Consider the following 18,481-nt stretch of genomic DNA (forward strand, 5'->3'; position numbering starts at 1 on the left):
TGCAACATCAAAGCCGAAGAAAGAGAACGGGCCTCGACCGCAAGCCGCAGAGTGTTCTCCACATTGTGAAGAGCCAGCCCAGGGCCATGCGATTACCAGAGTATGGGCAATGGGGAGCTCGTAAATATACGCGTGGCAGTAGATGGGGGGTGGAGCGGGGGAAGGAATGGAGTTGTGGCGCAGTGGTTAGGGCACAGAGCAGAGGTCGCAAACGGGTTTTGATTCCTTACCCGTACCCGTACCCGGCCGCACCAGGGTCGCAAATGGGTACCCGTACCCGTACCCGACCGGGTACGGGTACCCGTACTCTACCCGTACCCTACCCGAAATGAGTGACAAACGGTTACTCACCAGTGACTCACGGCCTACCCATACCTGGCCGCACCAGGGTCGCAAACGGCTACCCGTACCCGGCCGGGTATCGGGTACCCGGTTGCGACCTCGGGCACAGAGTCCAGCGGACCCGAGTTCAATTCCCGGCCACATCAGTTGCCGAATGATATCCTCAATGGTGCTGGGACCCTCACCCCCACCAACTCCACCCCCACCCCCACCCCCCACCAACCACCACCCACTTCCCCCCACTTCACCAATCCACACTGGCCGATGCGGCGAAGTGTGTTCTCAAACCAACCATCATCGCGGCCGACACACACAGTGTGGGAAAATGTACATCCAGCAGTTGATTTACGATTCAATTGAGCATTCCGATTACTCATCTGGACGATGCGTAGCAGTCGCCACACTCTGCTAGTGGTGGTACAGTGGCTCCCAGATCAGTCTGCATCCTCAATGACCTGAGTTCAATTCCAGACCGTGCCCAACAGCAGGTGATATATGAACCTGTTCTGGGTCTCCCCTAGGTTAACTCAACCTTTAATTTAGCAATCGATTGGGCGCGTAAGCATCGGCACTGGGGAGAATAAGGCCTCCTCATTACTCGAGTCATAATAGGTGCTCACAGACAGCACTTTTTTCCTCAAGGCTAAATGGGGAACATTTGAATGCGTGTGTGTGTGTAGCAGCCACGGTCTGTTAAGGCTATAGGGGGGATCTTTGTCTTTGTAGAAACCACTGCAGTGTTGACGACTCTGTGTGTGTGGATATTTCCTTGCACGATGATGACCAAATAACAGTTTGAGGGAGCTCCTGGCCACACATCAGTCGACACGACCCCCACGTCGACCGCGTGGTCAGCGCCCCTTCGGGTACAGCAGGTGGACCGGCCTTGCTAAGCTTCGACACGCAGCGTTGCTTGCCGGGCCTAAGAGAAGTCCCCCCCTCTCGTACCCGGTGAGCTGCGGCCAACGACGTCCGCGCGACCCCTCGGCCTCCACCGTGGATCCGAGGGTGCACGTGCCTACGGCGAGTGCGCACGTGCCAGCACACGTGATCGCTCTATCGACCGGTGGCTGCCGCTGGATACCAGCCCACCGCCAACCTCCGTGACGAGTGGCGCCCTCGGTGCCGGCCCCGCACCGCCGCAATGAAAGAACCGCGAGGGGTAGAGCCGGGCCCTGCCCTGTCCCTCTCCTCCCGAGGGGGACAGGTCGGCCAAAGTAGACAACAGCAACAATAATAATAACAACAATAAAATATAATACATTTCGGAGACGACGCTGGGTGGACGTACCATGTGGTGTGTTCTGCGGAGCACCGGAGGTTCGTGAAACGGCGACGACGCTTTACTTTCAAAGGTGCTATTCCAACCGAGGAGCACTTGAGTGATGTGCAATAATGACCGTGCGCACCCCTCGCCACCCCTCCACGTCACGCAACACCGCAGGCTCAGTCCCCCGGCGAGCGAGAGAGCGCGAGCGGCTCACCTCGAACACCTCCTCGTCCAGGATGCGCGTGCCGAACACGGTGATGCCGCCCGTGTCGATCTCGGCATTGCTGCTCCGCTCCAGGGGCCGCGTCAGCCTCTTCTTGCAGTCGAGCACCACGGTGACGGTCTTGCCGTGGACGCTGATCGCCAGTCGGTGCCACCTGTAACGAGGCGGGCAAGCGGGTCACGGGGCAAGCGGGTCACGGGGCAAGTGGGTCACGGTGTCACGGGGCGCGGGTCACGGGGCAAGCGGGTCACGGGGCGCGGCGGCAGAAGCAGCGGTCGGGGCCGGTGGCGGTGCAACGCAATGCCGGGTGGCGTGGCGCAGTGCGATGCAATGTAGTGCAATGCAATACTGAATCGTGCAGCACGCTATATAAGTCAACGTAGCATCGTGGAATGAAATGGCATTTGGTCTGCGGAATAAGTGTCAACACTCGGTCACATTTAGACTCCACGTGAAACCAAATTGTATTTTAATTGTACCGAACTTCTAAATTATGCAGTGCAATGCCACACCACACAAGCGACGACTACGCGACGTGTCCAAGGCTGGAGAATGCCAACGGGCTGGACTGGCTGATGCCCCGGCAATTGCAGCCACGAGGGATGCCAATTGGCGTACGACACACTCACGAGTTACATTGCACCGCCAGGATGTGGGGCGATTGTTGTATGTGATGGCTCGTGAGCAGTGTGGGGCCTAGCTTGGTGAGTGAGGTGTACGTGGCAGTGCAGCGCCTTCTGGTGTGGTGCTGCGCGTGTCTGCGTGTTTTACGGCGAGTGGCGCCCAGCGCTCCTGGACGTTGATTAGTCGAGGTCGATTTGCCCAGCAGTGGCTAACGTGAAGTGGCGCGTGATATCAAAACCCGCTCCTGGGCCTCTCCTATGTCGAGTGGACGTTAATATGAGAACCTGTGCGGTGTGTAAGCACGAGCACTGGAGAGACAAAGGCGGCTGGGCACGGTGCTAGCCACACCACCCCCGCTTGAACCGTGCCGACCTTAATACATACTCCCGGACAGCACTTGCCCCAACTGTCTATATAAGGCTATAATGGGAGATATTTGTTTGTTCTAACACTTTCCAAATTCGATTAGTTCTCATCGTCAGACTCTCTCGTAAAGACGATCCCGAGATGACGAACAGATGAGTATAAAGTTGCATTGCTGTGAGGGACTTACCCCTCCAGTAAACCGGACGAAACTGCCATTATGTCATCCTTTGCAGCTCAAAAGATCATGTAACTATTCGTCGTTATTGTCATCCATAATTAATCCACCGCTGGATGATGGCCGTGTAACCACTGGCACCTCCGCGTTGGACATGCTCTCGGCCATACGCGCATTCGTTGCAAACAATATGTTCCCGAGTCAGGGCGAGCCCATGTTGGCAACACTCCACTCGTGTACGCGATCATTCCCTCCCGTTGTGTCTGTGGACCCGGGCCAGGTGGCTCAGCGGTAGAGCGAGCGGCGGTGTAGCGGTCAGCGAGCTGCACTACGAACCCCGTCACCCGAGTACAATTCCCGCTCACGGCCAACACCAGTGAAGGTTATTTGAAGCGGTCCTGGGCCTCCTCTAGGTCGACTCAACCTCAAATGAGTACCTGTTGCGGTGTGTAAATATCCCTACTGGGGAAACAAAGGCGGCCGGGCGTGGTGCTGGCCACTCACCCCCTGGTGTACCGTTTCGGCCTTCGTAGGTGCTCGCTAACCGCACTTGCTCCAACAGTCTGTTAAGGCTACACGGGGGATCTTTGTCTGTGTTTGGTGGCTCAGCAATGTGGAATTTCCACCACTGGCTCAGGGCTGAAAAACTGCAGATGAGCATCAATGCCCCAATGGTCATTTGAGGAGCATATCAGAGATGAGTTTCGGATTTTAATTAGTTTTTATTAAGGGACAATTTTGTATCTTTAGAATATCCACGCGCTATAACGGTAGTGACATCACCAACGTGCCAACACTCACTTGACAGTGAAGTCACTTCGTGTGACTTTTATTTGTACGCGTGCGTGTCGAATGCGCACGTATGCAAGTCGAACTCATTTCGCACCCTCCGCAAGCCGCACGTTGCTAATCGTAGGCGCGCGAGGCCAAGGACAACACGACGTTTGACCGCCCACCCGCGCCGAGCGCGTGGAGCGCGGGGTGGCGAGCGAGCGCGTGACAGGCGCCGCGTGCGCGCGTGCGTCACAAGGCGCGGCGCCCACGTGGGAGCCAGGCCCGCCCGCCCGCCCGCGTCGCGTCGAGGTTTCAAATCGCCCCGTGGCCCTCCGCTTTCTCGCGACCGCTGGCCCAGAGGGGCGAGAGAGCGGGCAATTGAGGCCACCGTCGGTCTCCTTGACGCGGCGCACGCCAGCACTGTAGCGGTTGACGCAAAGTTCCCCGTTGGCGCCACCCACCCCACTCCTCCTCCCGCGCGCTCGTGTGCCGGTGGATTTTTTTTTGAGCGATCGAAACGGCAAACATCTGGAGCGGTGAGGTCACGCGGAAGAGAGCCCCTCGTTTAAATCAGATACAGTATTCAATTACAGCTCGCCGCGCACGGCTGCGCGAGAAAGACGCCCGAATGAAACAATAACGGCATGTGTCGTCTCTCGCGTTCTCTCTCTCTCTCCCCGTCTCGCGTTACAATGCGTACCGACAGCCCTTTGCCAGGCCACTTGCTGGACCAAGGCCTCTCTAGTGATGGAGCTGAGGGGAGGGGGTGGCGATGGGGACGGTCAGCACCCCCTGAGACCCCCCCCCCCCCAAAAATTAGCATCTAATTGGCTCCCTCCCCCATCCGGTCCACATTGAGACCTTGAAAATTGGGATTCAATTGACCACCTCCTGATGACATGGCTCTCACTACTCTATTCCTGCGTCCGGCAGCGGCTAGGGCCATTATATTTCATTTGTATTTACATAGTTGTCAATAATTGAGGATATATGAAAAAAAGTGGATTAAATGTTTTCAAGTTCATGCAATTATTTTTTAAATAATATCTAACATAGCAACACATATGATGCCATGCTCCGCAGCAATACGTTCAGGGGCTAGATGCCAGTGTCGAGGTCTACCGCTGGCCACGACGACGAGAGGGCCTTCAGGGGAGAGAGAGAGTTCGTATCCTGGAGAACGCGTGCAGTCAAAGTACTCCGCAAATCCGTATATAGTTTGATTATGCGGGGTGATATGGACAAGGGGTGGCTCGCAGAGTTTCACGATTCCATTTTAGCAGCAGCCCCGATTAATACTGCGGCCGTATTTACATCAAAAATATATACTACTCCGCGCCACCTTTTTGCGGTGGATGTTAAAGATCCTGTGACGTTATTCGCAAAGAGTAGGTGATCGTGTGCCGGCGTCATGGTCCAAATTTGGCAAATGTAAAAAATGAAATGCCCTTGAATTCATCAAATTGTCGGCCCCCTGCTCAGAACAAACTTGGCAGGACCCTCCCGAAGCAGAATCACGAGACGCTCGGTGCAGCGTCTCTGGGTGTTGCGTTAAAACAATGAAAATCGCATTGCCAGAAGACGTGGCAAGTGGCGGCGTCGGCGTGCTGGATCAGAGGAATAGGCGGAACGAGTTGAGATGCGGTGGCACGCACACGCAGCTGCATCGCAAGATGTCCTACGGGTGAAGAAGGTGGAGCGGGGGGGGGAGGGGGGTCGTGCGGACCTGTTGGACTTGCTGCACTGCCACCCACTGCACCTCCGATTAGTACGGTTGGATATGTAGGGTGCGAATGAAATTCAACAAACATACTGTCTGCAACGCCTATAATACTTGTTATTGTGGGGTGGTGGTCGCCCGTCCAAGTGGTATGTCTCTATTAAAAGAACAAACTTAAACTATTCTACTTGCTAAAATAAGGTTTGCAATTAGAGAGGATGAAAACCAAAATAGAAATGAGTGCAACAGGGAAGAAACATCACTGTGAGTGCCCACCTGTGCATTAAAGATTAACCCAATAAAACACGATTCGAAATTCAACTCATCTCAGACTCTACGTTCTTTTTTGGAAGAGCCTCGGTCAAGTTTAACACATTCCTCCTGCGGAGGGAGCTGGTAGGAACGTTGGGTTGCTCGGTCAATGGCCAGGGTCAACGGCGGCGTGGTGTATTCCGCAAATATGCCCGACTGTGAGGGTGGGCACAAGCCGGCGTGAGTAGGTTAAACGTTGAGTTTTATAAGGGCACCACGGGGTGACCAGCCCCTCGCCACCCAGCCTCACCCCTCCCACTTCCCACCCAGCCCCACCCCTCCCACTTCCCACCCAGCCCCTCCCCACCCTCCCCACCCAGCCCCTCCCCACCCTCCCCTAAGCACCCAGCCCCTCCCTACCCTCCCCTCCCCACCCAGCCCCTCCCCACCCTCCCCACCCAGCCCCTCCCCACCTCCTCCCCAACCAGCCCCACCCTCCCCACCCAGCCCCACCCTCCCCACCCTCCCCACCCAGCCCCTCCCCACCCTCCCCCACCCAGCCCCTCCCTCCCCACCCAGCCCCTCCCTGCACGACGGACGGACACAATAATCCCCTGTGGGCTGGTGTAACCAGGAGGTTCCCACCAGTATAATCTCTCAACTCTCCTACCACCCTGCAACACCACACCCCCTCCCCCTCTGCACCTCATTAAGTCCACCTCCACACATCATGAACATCCAACTACAGTGCCTCCTCCTCCCTCACTCGCTGCCAATTAAACTCAACCGACTTCGCCTCCGTATTATGAACATTCTTCACTGTGCAATTACTCCCACACCAATTAAACTTCATTAGCCCAGTTACATTTCAATAACCTTGCATGCGCTTTTTTCCCCCCGTATATCTCGCTAGAATTGTTAATTGATACGTCTCGACCTGCTCTTAATTGCTAAAGTCACCATACCCCCCCCACCCTCGGCCAAATAATCACTTCACACTTACTGGACTAATTTAATCACTCATCAGCCCTTCTAGACTATATAGTTCGGCTATTGTGTGATTCAGGTTAGTGTCTAATTCGTATGCATAACACGAGCACGAATCGGACTCAACTAAACTTAGCTTCCGGGGACTGACTGCAATGGGCACATTCCAAAAATGAAATGTTTGAAAGCAATGAACGGGAATACGTACAACAATCGCGGGAGAGAGTTGAATAAATATACTCTATAATTACTCTTTGGTTCTTTCGGTAAAGTCAAGTATAAATAAAAGAAAATAAATAATGGAATACACGACGTTTCGATTGCAACACAAGCAACCGTCATCAGGTGTGAAAGAATGTTAAATTTGAAGTTGAGTCGGAGAAATTGGAAGTTTGAATAAACAGTAAACGGCAGCGGGAGAGACATTTCTCAGACTTAACTTCAAATGTAGCATTCTGTCACACCTGATGACGGTTGCTTGTGTTGCAATGGAAACGTCGTGTATTCCATTATTTATTTTCTTTCATTTCTACGTGACTTTACCGAAAGAACCAAAGAGTAATTCCTGCAGTCACGAAAGCTTCAAATCAAGTGTAATCCTCTCTAATTACAACCATCGTGGCCACGACCGCCGAATGAACGACTCCGCCGAGGTCTCGCCCTCTGGCCACGTGACTTAACAACGTAACAACCCTCCAAGCTCCTGCACGCGAGCCGATGCCATCACTCCCACCTCTCTTGGGTAACATCCTCTTGGATGTGTTCCATCCCTTCTCGGCTGCCACCACTCTGGACCAATCAGCCGCCGACAATTATGGCCCCTGACGCTTCGTGCCCAAGCCCCACCACTCACCTCCTTAAACAGTTTGAGCGATGTCACAAACCTGCGGTCGCTGTAAAATATCCACGTGTTCCTCTCTCTTTCTCTCTCTGTCTCACAGTGGGAAACTTTTCTACTTTACTTATGATTATTATAACAAAATTCCCACTTTCCAAAAAGTGCTCCACCCTAAATTATTTCAACTATGTTTTATATTTTACCAGATAAGGCACATTGAGCTATGTAGCTCTTTTCATAAGCGAGCTGGCCAGAAATTAAAGCTCAACAAAGTGGCTTCTCGTGTGGAAATTTATAGCAGCCAATACTCTAAACGCGTGTTTCTAAATGTGGAGGCAAAACCGGAAGACCCGGAGAAAAATCCACGTGACCACGGGGAAAACATGCAAACCAAAATATACAGCAGACGTCAGAGTCGGGATTGCACCCACGACCTCCTGTATACCAGGCGAGGCAGTTAACATATCCTAGCCACCGTGATGATGATGAGACAGAGACACACACAAACTCCAAATATACAGCAGGCGTCAGGGTCGGGATTGAACCCACGACCTCCTGTATACCAGGCGAGGCAGTTCACGTCTCCTAGCCACCGTGATGATGATGAGAGAGACACAAACTCCAAATATACAGCAGCAGGCGTCAGGGTCGGGATCGAACCCTCAACCTCCTGTATACCAGGCGAGGCAGTTAACATCTCCTAGCCACCGTGATGATGATGAGACAGAGACACACACAAACTCCAAATATACAGCAGCAGGCGTCAGGGTCGGGATCGAACCCTCAACCTCCTGTATACCAGGCGAGGCAGTTAACATCTCCTATCCACCGTGATGATGATGAGACAGAGACACACACAAACTCCAAATATACAGCAGCAGACGTCAGAGTCGGGATTGAACCCACGACCTCCTGTATACCAGGCGAGGCAGTTAACATTTCCTATCCACCGTGGTGCCACTCTGCACTCGTCCACCTCGTTAGTTCGTCCTGTTCACTCCGATCGCCTTCAACAGCTGCCCGAGGTTCCCACGCTCCGCTGTGCTATCCGGCTCTGTCCCTCTGGCAGACGGCTCCGATTGTTTAGCAAACGCGCTGTGCATCCACCTTCATTTTGCTCATATTTTTTTTTGGTCATCCAGAGCCCAACTTTCCAATCTTCCATATTAAGTTATAATGGTACATATGCTCTCCCCCGTCGTGGTACTTTCTACCACTGGCTCACATCCATGAAGCAGACATGAATGTCGCTCCAAATATCCCTTTGAAAAGCAAGACACTCTGGTGAGATTTGTGAGAGAATGCACCTATGTATGTACAGGGTGCTACAGATGTCTTGTGACCCTCCCATTTAATTGTCTAAAACGTAATGTTTTTTTAAGTGAGGTTTGTTTAAGACAGAAATAAATATGCAAATGAAAACAAAGGTTTGGCGTCAATTAATAGGGGGTCCACATGACATCTGGACTGCCCTGTACATTGAACTTATTTCACGCACCGTACGTAGCCAACCATGCTAATCGGAGCCTCACTGGCCATTCTGATAAACACCCTAAGTGAGATGCCACCAGTTGGATGCCTTAAAACCAGGGTTCCGATAACATTGCGGTGTAATGGTTAGCACACCGGACTTGAAATCCAGTGGTAGATAGGTTTAACTCTCGGTTTTAACAACGGGTCAAGTTTCTCAAAGAACGCCCGCCTCTGCAAGCAATAGTTGGTCAATCGGCAGATCACAGGTCACGTGTGGTGGGGTAAAGTGTGGGGTAAAGCCAGAAACTCCTCAGACATCTAGCCCGGCGTGCAAGAGCGGGCAACAAAACACTGCAGAGGTTGTTTTTTTTATTTTTGTTCCATCATCCACCGCGCCTCCCGAACGCGTCCGTGGTGAGTTTGCCCGCGTCAGGACCCAGACTCACTTTCCGTCGGCCAGGTTGAGTCCCTTGAAGAGGGGGTAGCTCTCCGGGAGGGGGAGACCGTTGTGGTCCTCGTAGAGGAAGACAGGCGAGCGGCCCACCTCCACGCCGATCTGCTGGACGCCCTGCTCGTTGTAGACCGACAGGAGGAAGGCCTGCAGGCCCTTCTGGGCCCTCAGCGTGGCCAGGATTGAGAAGTCCTCCGGGAAGGGACCTGCGGCAAACAGAGAGGAGGCGCAGTGAGCAGGAGGCGAAGGATGATCTCTACGAACGAGATCGACCGCTCACCCTCTAACGTTTGAGTTCCTCCGGCAACCCTGGTACCTTGTCACGTGCGATGAAGAATCTCATTAGAATTGGCCGCACGTCGTAATCTGACACCCTCCTTAAAGCACCACCGATGCTGAGCACGTTTGTTGATACCGGACACCGACTGGTCGATACTGGCCACTGACTGAAACAGTCCCTGCGTGTAGGAGTGTGGATGTTTCTGCCACTTGTTGCAGGACTCGCAATAGAGATGAGAAGCACCCTCAATAGTCATTTGAGCAGTCACTTCTGATCTTGCATCCTGAATTCCACACAGGTTGTGTCAGTAGCAGAGTGTCCACGTTATTTTCATTTCAACTACGTCTTTTCTCATGGAATTTCCAATTTCCTCAAGAAACAAAAGTTACACGAAAGTTAAAGGGTAAGGGCGCAGCCATGCAGTTGCTCACTCACGCCGCTGCTGGCGCAAGCGCCTCGACTAGAGGGGGCGCTACGGTGGCGAGATGTTAACTAAATCGCCTGGTAAGCAGGAGGTTTGTGGGTTCGATCCCGACCCTGAGGATGCCTGCTGTATATTTGGAGTTTGCATGTTCTCCCTGTGGTCGCGTTTATTTTTCTCTGGGTCCTCTGGTTTTTCCCTCCACATTTAGAAACATGCGTTTCGAGTATTTGCCTGATATAGATTTCCACTTGAAAAGCCACTTCGCTGAACTTTGGTTTGTGACCAGGTCGTTTCTGAAAGAGAGCTATGTAGCTCAGTGGGCTTTAACTTAACTAAGTTCTTCAGAACCGATTTCCGTGCTTAGTTTGTTGTCCTTCCCCCGCACCTCCGATTACTACGGTTGGCTACGTACGGTGTGAAAGAAGTGCAATATATATTATCTGGTGAAATAAAACCAAAGTTTAATAGTTTTAGTTTTCCACAGCTCCACTCGTCTTAATTTCAGTGTCTCTCTCGCTGTGGTCGCGCGGATTTTTCTCCGGGTCCTCCGGTTTTTCCTTTCACATTTAGAATCAACATCACCACGCGTTTTGAATGTTTGGCCACTATAAATTTCAACTTGATAAGCCACTAAGTTGAGCTTTCATTTGTGGCCAAGTCGCTTCTGAAAAAGAGCTATATAGCTCAGTGGGCCTCACCTGGCAAAATCAAAAAAGGTTATGAATAGGAATCGGGATAGGTGAGGTGTTTTGACCTATTCTTCCACGCTGACGAGATGTTTTTGTCGAGTCACCATCCCTCAAGAGTTGTTTCCAAAAATGTCATTGCGAATCGTCATCACAATCATCAGCCGTGATCGATCCACTGCTGGATGAAGCCCTCCACAAGCGGCCGCCACCTCCCGCGACCCTGCGATGCCAAAAATCAGTCCAGCACCTGCTCCTGCCGCTCCATTTCCCCTGACATTCGTCCGTGGCCCCTGCCCAATTCTTCTCACTTCCATGAACAGTTTGCACGATGAATACACTGCACAATTCACGTTGCGTAGAACTGATATATATTAATCCAGACACGCTTCAGACGTTGTTTACAAAATAACCCAAACATTGGCCGTGGAAATTGTAAATTTTGTCTTCTTCAGCCATCAAGAGCCTTTGCTTTGAGAAAAGTGTTTTCAATCAAACTGTCTTGCTGTGATTCCCTCCCTCACCCCCCAACTCCCCCCACATTGAGCAGGGTGCCACAGTGAACACGAGTGAATACGAGTTTTCTCTTCCTGAGACACGTGGGAATTATTTTAAACGTCACGTTAGGTTTATCATATATTTTACACGTTTAAAAAAAAAATATGTATGGCCGTAATTTGAAGCCACGCTTGTGCAATATCGTGAGAACCATTGCAGAGGAATGTGAAGTCGAGTTGCGGTGTCTCCCTGTGCAATTGAGCACTCTCCGCAGCTCCCACGAGCACGGTTGGCTATGTACGGTGCGAAAGAAGTTCAACATACATAGAGCATGGGACGGTCCTCTGAGCCCAGTGGTTGAAATTCCACATTCCCTTGTCAGGAGCCAGTCTCCCCACAGCACAACCACTGTTGTTGACTCTCCACAAAGCGGTAGGGCACTACTTTATTGCCCCCCCCCCCCCCGGGAGTGATGGGGCTGAGTTGACCTCTGACCCAGGATTGAACTCTTGACCTTCCGACTACGAGTTTTACGATATGCCCACACTCAGTTAGGCTGCGACAAATCCCGTACCCTTTCACAGGGCACCGTGCGGCGACGGCGTTTATAAACCAGCACGAAGCCCGTCTCAGGATGGAAAAATGAATCTGGAATGGAAATCTCGATGTTATCTCCGTCGCCTGGAATACAGGAGGTCGCGGGTTCGACCCTGACCCTGACGCCTGTTTATTTATAGTTTGCGTGTCTCTTTCCCCGTGGTCGCGTGGATTTTTCTCCGAGTCCGCCGGTTTTTCCCCTCCACATTTAGAATCAACGTCACGCGTTTAGAGTTGTTTCGCTGCTATAAATTGCCACACGACACGCCACTTTGTTGAGCTATCATTTGTGGCCAGGTGCGCTTCTGAAAAAATAGCTAAATAGCTCAGTAGGCTTTACCTGGTAAATGAAAAGCGTTTCAAATCGTCAAAATAACAATCGCTCTCAATGAGCCGCGGCCTTCCTCAAAGACGGCGGAGACCGCGGCCTTCCATCCACTCGGCTCTGTCCGTGATGTTCACTCAACACCTTGCTCCTCTCAGTGGCATCCCATTGCTTCAATTGCGAATGCCCCCCCTCGCCCCTCCCCCCACGGCCCCATGGTCTTCCCTCAGTCCGTGAGCTACCTCCCCCCCCCCCTTCTCTCTCCTCATATAAATCCCCCACGTCCCTACACGTGCCCCCTCCAACTTGGCTGGGATAGCAAATCCAACAACCCCCAGCCCTCCCACTTGGTACGGGTCCTGCCGTGCCCAATTTGAGTTGCTGCTCGCGGAGTTGCTGCTCCCTGCCAATGGCGATCGGCGAGCAATGTGCTGGGCTCACGCTTTGTCACAATGAGAACATTTGAGAGATAAAACGAAAAAGAAATGCGAATGTAGCTTCGTTTGCTGTCTTCCCCGACCTCTCTTGGTACCTCGTAATAAAACACGCGGCATTCAAGTCTCGTGTGTTCTTATCACACGTCCAACAAATCTAACCCCAGCTTTGTCTCACTATTATTACTCAAAAAATGTGTACATGCTATCCATAAGACATGTTATGATATGCGTAATAAACTAATTGAAACTTGATTTGGAGCTAATTTAGTTTAACACGGAGGCTTTCGCGACCAATATCATCCATAATACAGGTTTTTATGGGTTAGATCGCGTCAATATAAAAGCTAATTTACTTTAACATGAGACGCCAGCAGACTGAAAGTCGAGAGACTTGTCATCTCGCATCTTGTGTTGCAACGTTCCGACCTCGTGACCCCACTGGACATCTGCGAAACGGAGCTTTATAGCTCCTGGGGTTCCTCCTGCAGCATGGACAAATATTCTGATTCTGAAACAGCGAACGTGAAGCGGCCAAGGCCATTTTCCTTTTTTTATTTTTTATTGTTGTTGTTACTACTCGGATAAGTTGCCCAGAAAAGTCTCGCTGAGCCTCAAGACATTTTTTTTCGAGGAGGGCTGCTGCCAAGTTTTCTTAGCAGGGGGATTAACCCTACGACTCCTGTTCACACGCTGTAGGCTTTCGCGACCAATATCATCCACAATATAGGTTATTTTGGGTTAGATCGCGTAAATATAAGCGTGTCGTTAAACCCGCCATCACCCGACACAGCCAACTAGTAAGGTTTGTCACGAAAACAGAACGTGCCCATTCGTCACTAGTACAGCACTAGTGCGTAGTGTAGTGTGTAGTGTATAGTGTAGTGTATAATGTAGTGTATAGTGTAGTATACTAGTACAGCACACCGGTGTGTTGGAGAGCCACGCCACAACATGTTCAATCTGAGTACGACGTTTCGCCAGTACTTGCATCTAGCATCATCAGGCGGACAAATCTGGCTGTTCGTCTGTGTCGGGTAGTGGCAGGTTTAGCGACACATTTATTTGTACGCGATCCAACCCAACACAAACCTACATCACCTACGACTCCTCGCGACAATTTGTCTCGCTTTCACCGAGACCACATTTGTCAATGTTCACGTGTATGAGTAGACCCTTGCTCAAAGAAGATGAAGATCTCCCACCCCGTAGAGACTTGACCGACTGTTGGGGCAAGCGCTGTGAGCGAGCAGCACCGATGAAGGCCAGCACGGCGCACGAGGGAGTGGGGTGCTGGCCGGGACCACGCACACGTCACACCAGGTACTCATTTAAGGCTGAGTTGACCTTGAGGAAGGCCCAGGTCCGGATCAGATATTCGTCAAAAATGTTGGTTGTGAGCGGGAATTGAACTATGGTGGTCGGGTTCTTAGCGCAATTCGCTAACCGCTTGCCACTGCTCGTATGGCCATGTGTATTAAATATTTATAAAACATAATCCCTCGATTAATAATGTATCCGTTCATCGTTGCTCGTGGTATTTCGCCATTCAACCCCTCGTAACAGTGCACCGTTATCCCTTGTTTAGGCTGAGTCCACTTAGAGGAGGCCCAGGCCAGGTCCATATACCACAGTGCCAATGCCGACGATGCATAAAATGGCTGAGAATCACGGGCTGTTATGATGAAGTACAAAGCAGAGAAAAATCTCACCAGAACATGTCGAAGCACACACAAATTGAGTCAGCATTTTGCAGTTTAAAATGTAACCCGCAGAGACGCGAGGGTTTGCAATGCAGTCTCGCGGCTATTGGTGCCGTCTCCTGTCTCCTTAAATGAGTCTCACCGCCAGCGAATCTCCTGAGGGCTCAGAACTGTCTGATAGCGGTGGGGCAGCCGCCACGGTGGTTATGGGCCGTCCATAAATGACGTCACGCGATTTTGGACGATTTTTGACCCCCCCCCCCTCGTCACACGGCGTCACAAAAAGTTAGACCCCTCCCTCAAAACTCACGTCCGTAACGGTGACCCACAAGGCGTCATGGGGAATCCTTCACACGGCGGGTAAATGACACCGAGTGTTGAATTATATACTGGGCAAAAAAAAAAAATTCTGGCCTGAACTTTGGCAGCTGTTTTAGACTATCTTCTTGGTTCTTTCGGTAAAGTCACGTAGAAGGGAAGTAATAAAATAATAAAAATAAAACATAATTTTATTATAAAATAAAACATAATTTTATTATATTTCATTTTTATTATTTTATTACTTCCCTTCTACGTGACTTTACCGAAAGAACCAAGAAGATGAATCCCTGCAGTTACGAAAGCTTTAAATCGAAAAGTGTTTTAGACTAATTTCAGCGTGCTGATTCCAAATCTGATCTCAGATTTGCTCTATCACATCTCATTTTTATGCTACCGGCATACCCCATTTTCATTGATTTTACCCGAAATTAACTCTGTCACTTATGATTGCAAGTTGTTGCGAGTCAGTGACTGCTTTAGTGTTAAAATATGGTGCTGTATTTTTTAGGATAGTGTGTTTATAATATCATTTTATGTAGATATCCACATTTATTTAATATTTTGCTTCTGCAGTTTTTATTGAAAATGCAATATTTGATATCTCAAAAACCTGATGTGATAGACAAAAACTGATGTCAGATTTTAAATCAGCACCCCAAAATCACTTTAAAACCGTTGCAATACCTTATGCCAGAAAAAGTGTGTTGACCAGTGTTATATTTAAAAATGTTTGGCCTGATAATTTAATTTCAATGATTACTAATAATATTCATGCATCAAACCTCTATTCTTCGCGGTCGTTGAATAATATAAAAGATATATAACATAATGGTTTAACTTCAAACTACTTTTGGATATCTGTCAATCAGGTGGATTGATCGCAGAGCGCTTGTAAACGACTCATTTTCGTGTGGCCCCTTTGACAACGGTGGCCGCCCCCACAGCCTGCCTCCGAAGGCGGGAAACCCCCTACGAGCCCCGCCCACACGAGGGACAGGGGTGGTGATGCTGGTGATGATGTCACCAAGCCCCGTCCATGAGTCCCACCCGTCCAGCGGCACACATGAGAACAGAGGTGAAATAATTTCCTCAACTATTTTCGTGTTGTAGAATTATTGTCGGGTAACTGAACCAATAATCTCAAGAGCGATCGATTGTTTAGATATTCGCATATCCCATCTCTACGAATGTAATATTTATAATAGCGAAAACAATTGTGTCGACGATTGTCATGAAATCGTTTCGAGACAATCATTTGAAACGGCTTACAAGTTGTACTTTTTATGTCTTAATCATATTATCACAAAAGTTTTGTTTAGTTTTTACAATGGAGCTGCTATCGGTGTTGGTGTCACGAGGTGAGGAACGTCCCTGGTGGAACTTCCTTCTGTCGTCAGCAAGAGGCTCGCGTCGTGTCGGGGAACGCCCCCCCCCCGCCCTTCCCCGGAAGAAGAAGACAACACAGAACTACTTCAGAGTGCAAGTGACGTGCATTGTCATGCACCCTGCATCGGACAACACATTCATGTATCAGGGACTGAAATAGCGAAGGAAAATGGAAAAGGTGCAGCCCTGCAACGTTACACGCTCACGCCACTGCTGGCGGAAGGGCCTCCACCAGAAGGAGCTCTGCAGAGACCCTCTAAAGGGTATTTGGCCTACTCTTCCACGCATCTTTGAACAGATGGGAGTACCCATGATTGACTCCTCTGCGTATTGCCCACCGATTTCGTTGCCCCCGTGTCGACTGCTGGGTGGGCAAGAGGCAGTGGGGGTTGATTTCAGAAAGCTTGCTCAGTTGCTCCACCTGCCACGCCAGGAGATCGAATCAAACCAGCGACCTCTGGATCGTTTGCTCGGGTGGGGCTACACCCAATGATATGAGCACTCTGTTGTGTAATATATTACCATGCTCACCACCCCCTGCCCTCGCCCCCTTATAACACTCTCACGTGACCCTCACTACTTTCCTCCTATATATGTGTGTTTTATCTTGTATTGTTTAATTAATTAAGGTAGCCGCGTCGTGTTGGCTGCTTTGTCTGATGAGCATACTGTGCCGCGGTGGCGAGATGTTAACTACCTCGCCTGGTATACAGGAAGTCGTGGGTTCCATCCCGACCCTGACGCCCGCTGCTGTATATTTGGAGTTTGCGGTGTCTCTCTCCCCGTGGTCGCGTGGATTTGTCTTCAGGTCCGTCGGGTTTTCCCTCCACATTTAGAATCAACGACACGCGTTTAGGAGTATTTGGCTGCTACGAATGTCCGCATTATACGCCACTTCGTTGAGCTATCATTTGTGATAGTCAGGTCGTTTCTAAAAAGAGCTACATAGCTCAGTGAGCCTTCCCTGGTAAAATAAAAAAAATGTTTAGTTTATTGTGTGCGGATCATTACACAGCGGTGACATCTCAAGAGCCGAAATAAGTCAAATGTAAATGTCAAACTGATTTTTTTTAAATGCTGCAGTCATTGGTGACCAGGCTGATACCATCAACCCGCTCCACTTGAGAAGGCGGCTTCATGGAGCGTGGCGAAAAAACCCAAAGATTCAAACCAGCGGCGCCGACTCGGCGTTCTGACGTGACATGGGCCCACAGAGCCAGCCAGCCAGACAAACATAACACACACACACATATTTTTATGCCTATTATTTCAATCAAATTAAAGTGTTGTAATTTCCTCAAACTCAGCAGCAGCAACAGCAGCAGCGGCGGAGGCAGCAAAACAAAATGGTAGTCTCGCTTCAAAGAGGGAGAAAAATGTGCTTCGAGTGGCTCGGTTGATCGGAGCCTTTGATGTGCTCATAAATAACGGAGCGTGCACGGTCAGCAGCTGCCAGTAATTGGGAGTTTCACGAGCCACACCTCGTACGCGAGAAGCCACCATGGACGCGCCGGCGTGCATTTGGAAGTGGTTTGTTGTTGTTGTTGTGTGTGGCCTCAAACACCAGCAGCGATCGAGGAGGTCACGGCGCTTTCTTGCGGCAACGGCGCCTACTGCTCGTCTGCACTGCCCCGCTGCTGGCCTGACAGCCACGCCGACTGGATACTCCACGTCACCGTTTTGGGGTTTAGATCGCGTTATTTATAAATGTGTCGTAACCCTCCACCACCCGACACGGCCAATCAGTAAAAAAGTGTCACGTTGACAAAAGACAAATAGTTCACTGCCCGATGATGCTGGATGCAATTACCAGCGAAACGTCGTGCTACTCAAATTGTAAATGTTGTGGTTTCACGCTTCAACACACCGGTGGGCTAAAGCAGTGAACTATTTGTCTTTTGTCAACGTGACACTTTTATACTGATTGGCCGTGTCGGGTGGTGGAGGGTTACGACACATTTATAAATAACGCGATCTAAACCCAAAAACGGTGATTATGAATAATATTGGGCGCGAAAGCCTACGTGTTAAACTGATACTCCACCTGTCTGTGGCCAGAGCCATTCTTTCCACGGTATTTGGACAACGTTGACTTTCCACAGTGCGCCGCTTACTTGATGAACCCGGGAAAGAGAGAGGTGATGGTTTGTGGTCCACTCCCCATGTGTGACGAACTCACATACTCCTGCTGCAGCCACATCTGCGTTGCAGCTGCCATGCACAACCTCGTTCGGTGGGGGTGGTGCGATGCATCGATTCATCTATTCTGAAGCTAAACGGAAGTAGTGTGCCCAGGTGCATGTGTAAAAACAGATGCTTCTCAATGCGTAAA

At 50.5% G+C, this 18,481-nt stretch overlaps 2 protein-coding genes across 3 annotated transcripts in view; one reads left to right on the top strand and one right to left on the bottom strand.

Moving 5' to 3' along the window:
• The window catches only part of LOC133354779 (collagen alpha-1(V) chain-like), a 278,739-nt gene that overhangs the window by 218,604 nt on the left and 41,654 nt on the right, over positions 1-18,481 (bottom strand). For both annotated transcript variants that reach the window (XM_061571899.1, XM_061571897.1), the window contains exons 3-4: positions 9,491-9,701; positions 1,827-1,989 (exon numbers count right to left, since the gene is read on the bottom strand). In XM_061571899.1, coding sequence (XP_061427883.1) covers positions 1,827-1,989; positions 9,491-9,701 — 374 coding nt within the window. The remainder of the gene's footprint in view (positions 1-1,826; positions 1,990-9,490; positions 9,702-18,481) is intronic.
• Positions 1-18,481, top strand: part of LOC133354780 (uncharacterized) — a 417,798-nt gene that overhangs the window by 151,277 nt on the left and 248,040 nt on the right. The gene's annotated exons all lie outside the window — the stretch shown is intronic.

This window comes from Lethenteron reissneri, chromosome 48 (assembly GCF_015708825.2).
Source record: "Lethenteron reissneri isolate LAM-NWPU_2019-01 chromosome 48, ASM1570882v1, whole genome shotgun sequence".
Taxonomy (NCBI): domain Eukaryota; kingdom Metazoa; phylum Chordata; class Hyperoartia; order Petromyzontiformes; family Petromyzontidae; genus Lethenteron; species Lethenteron reissneri.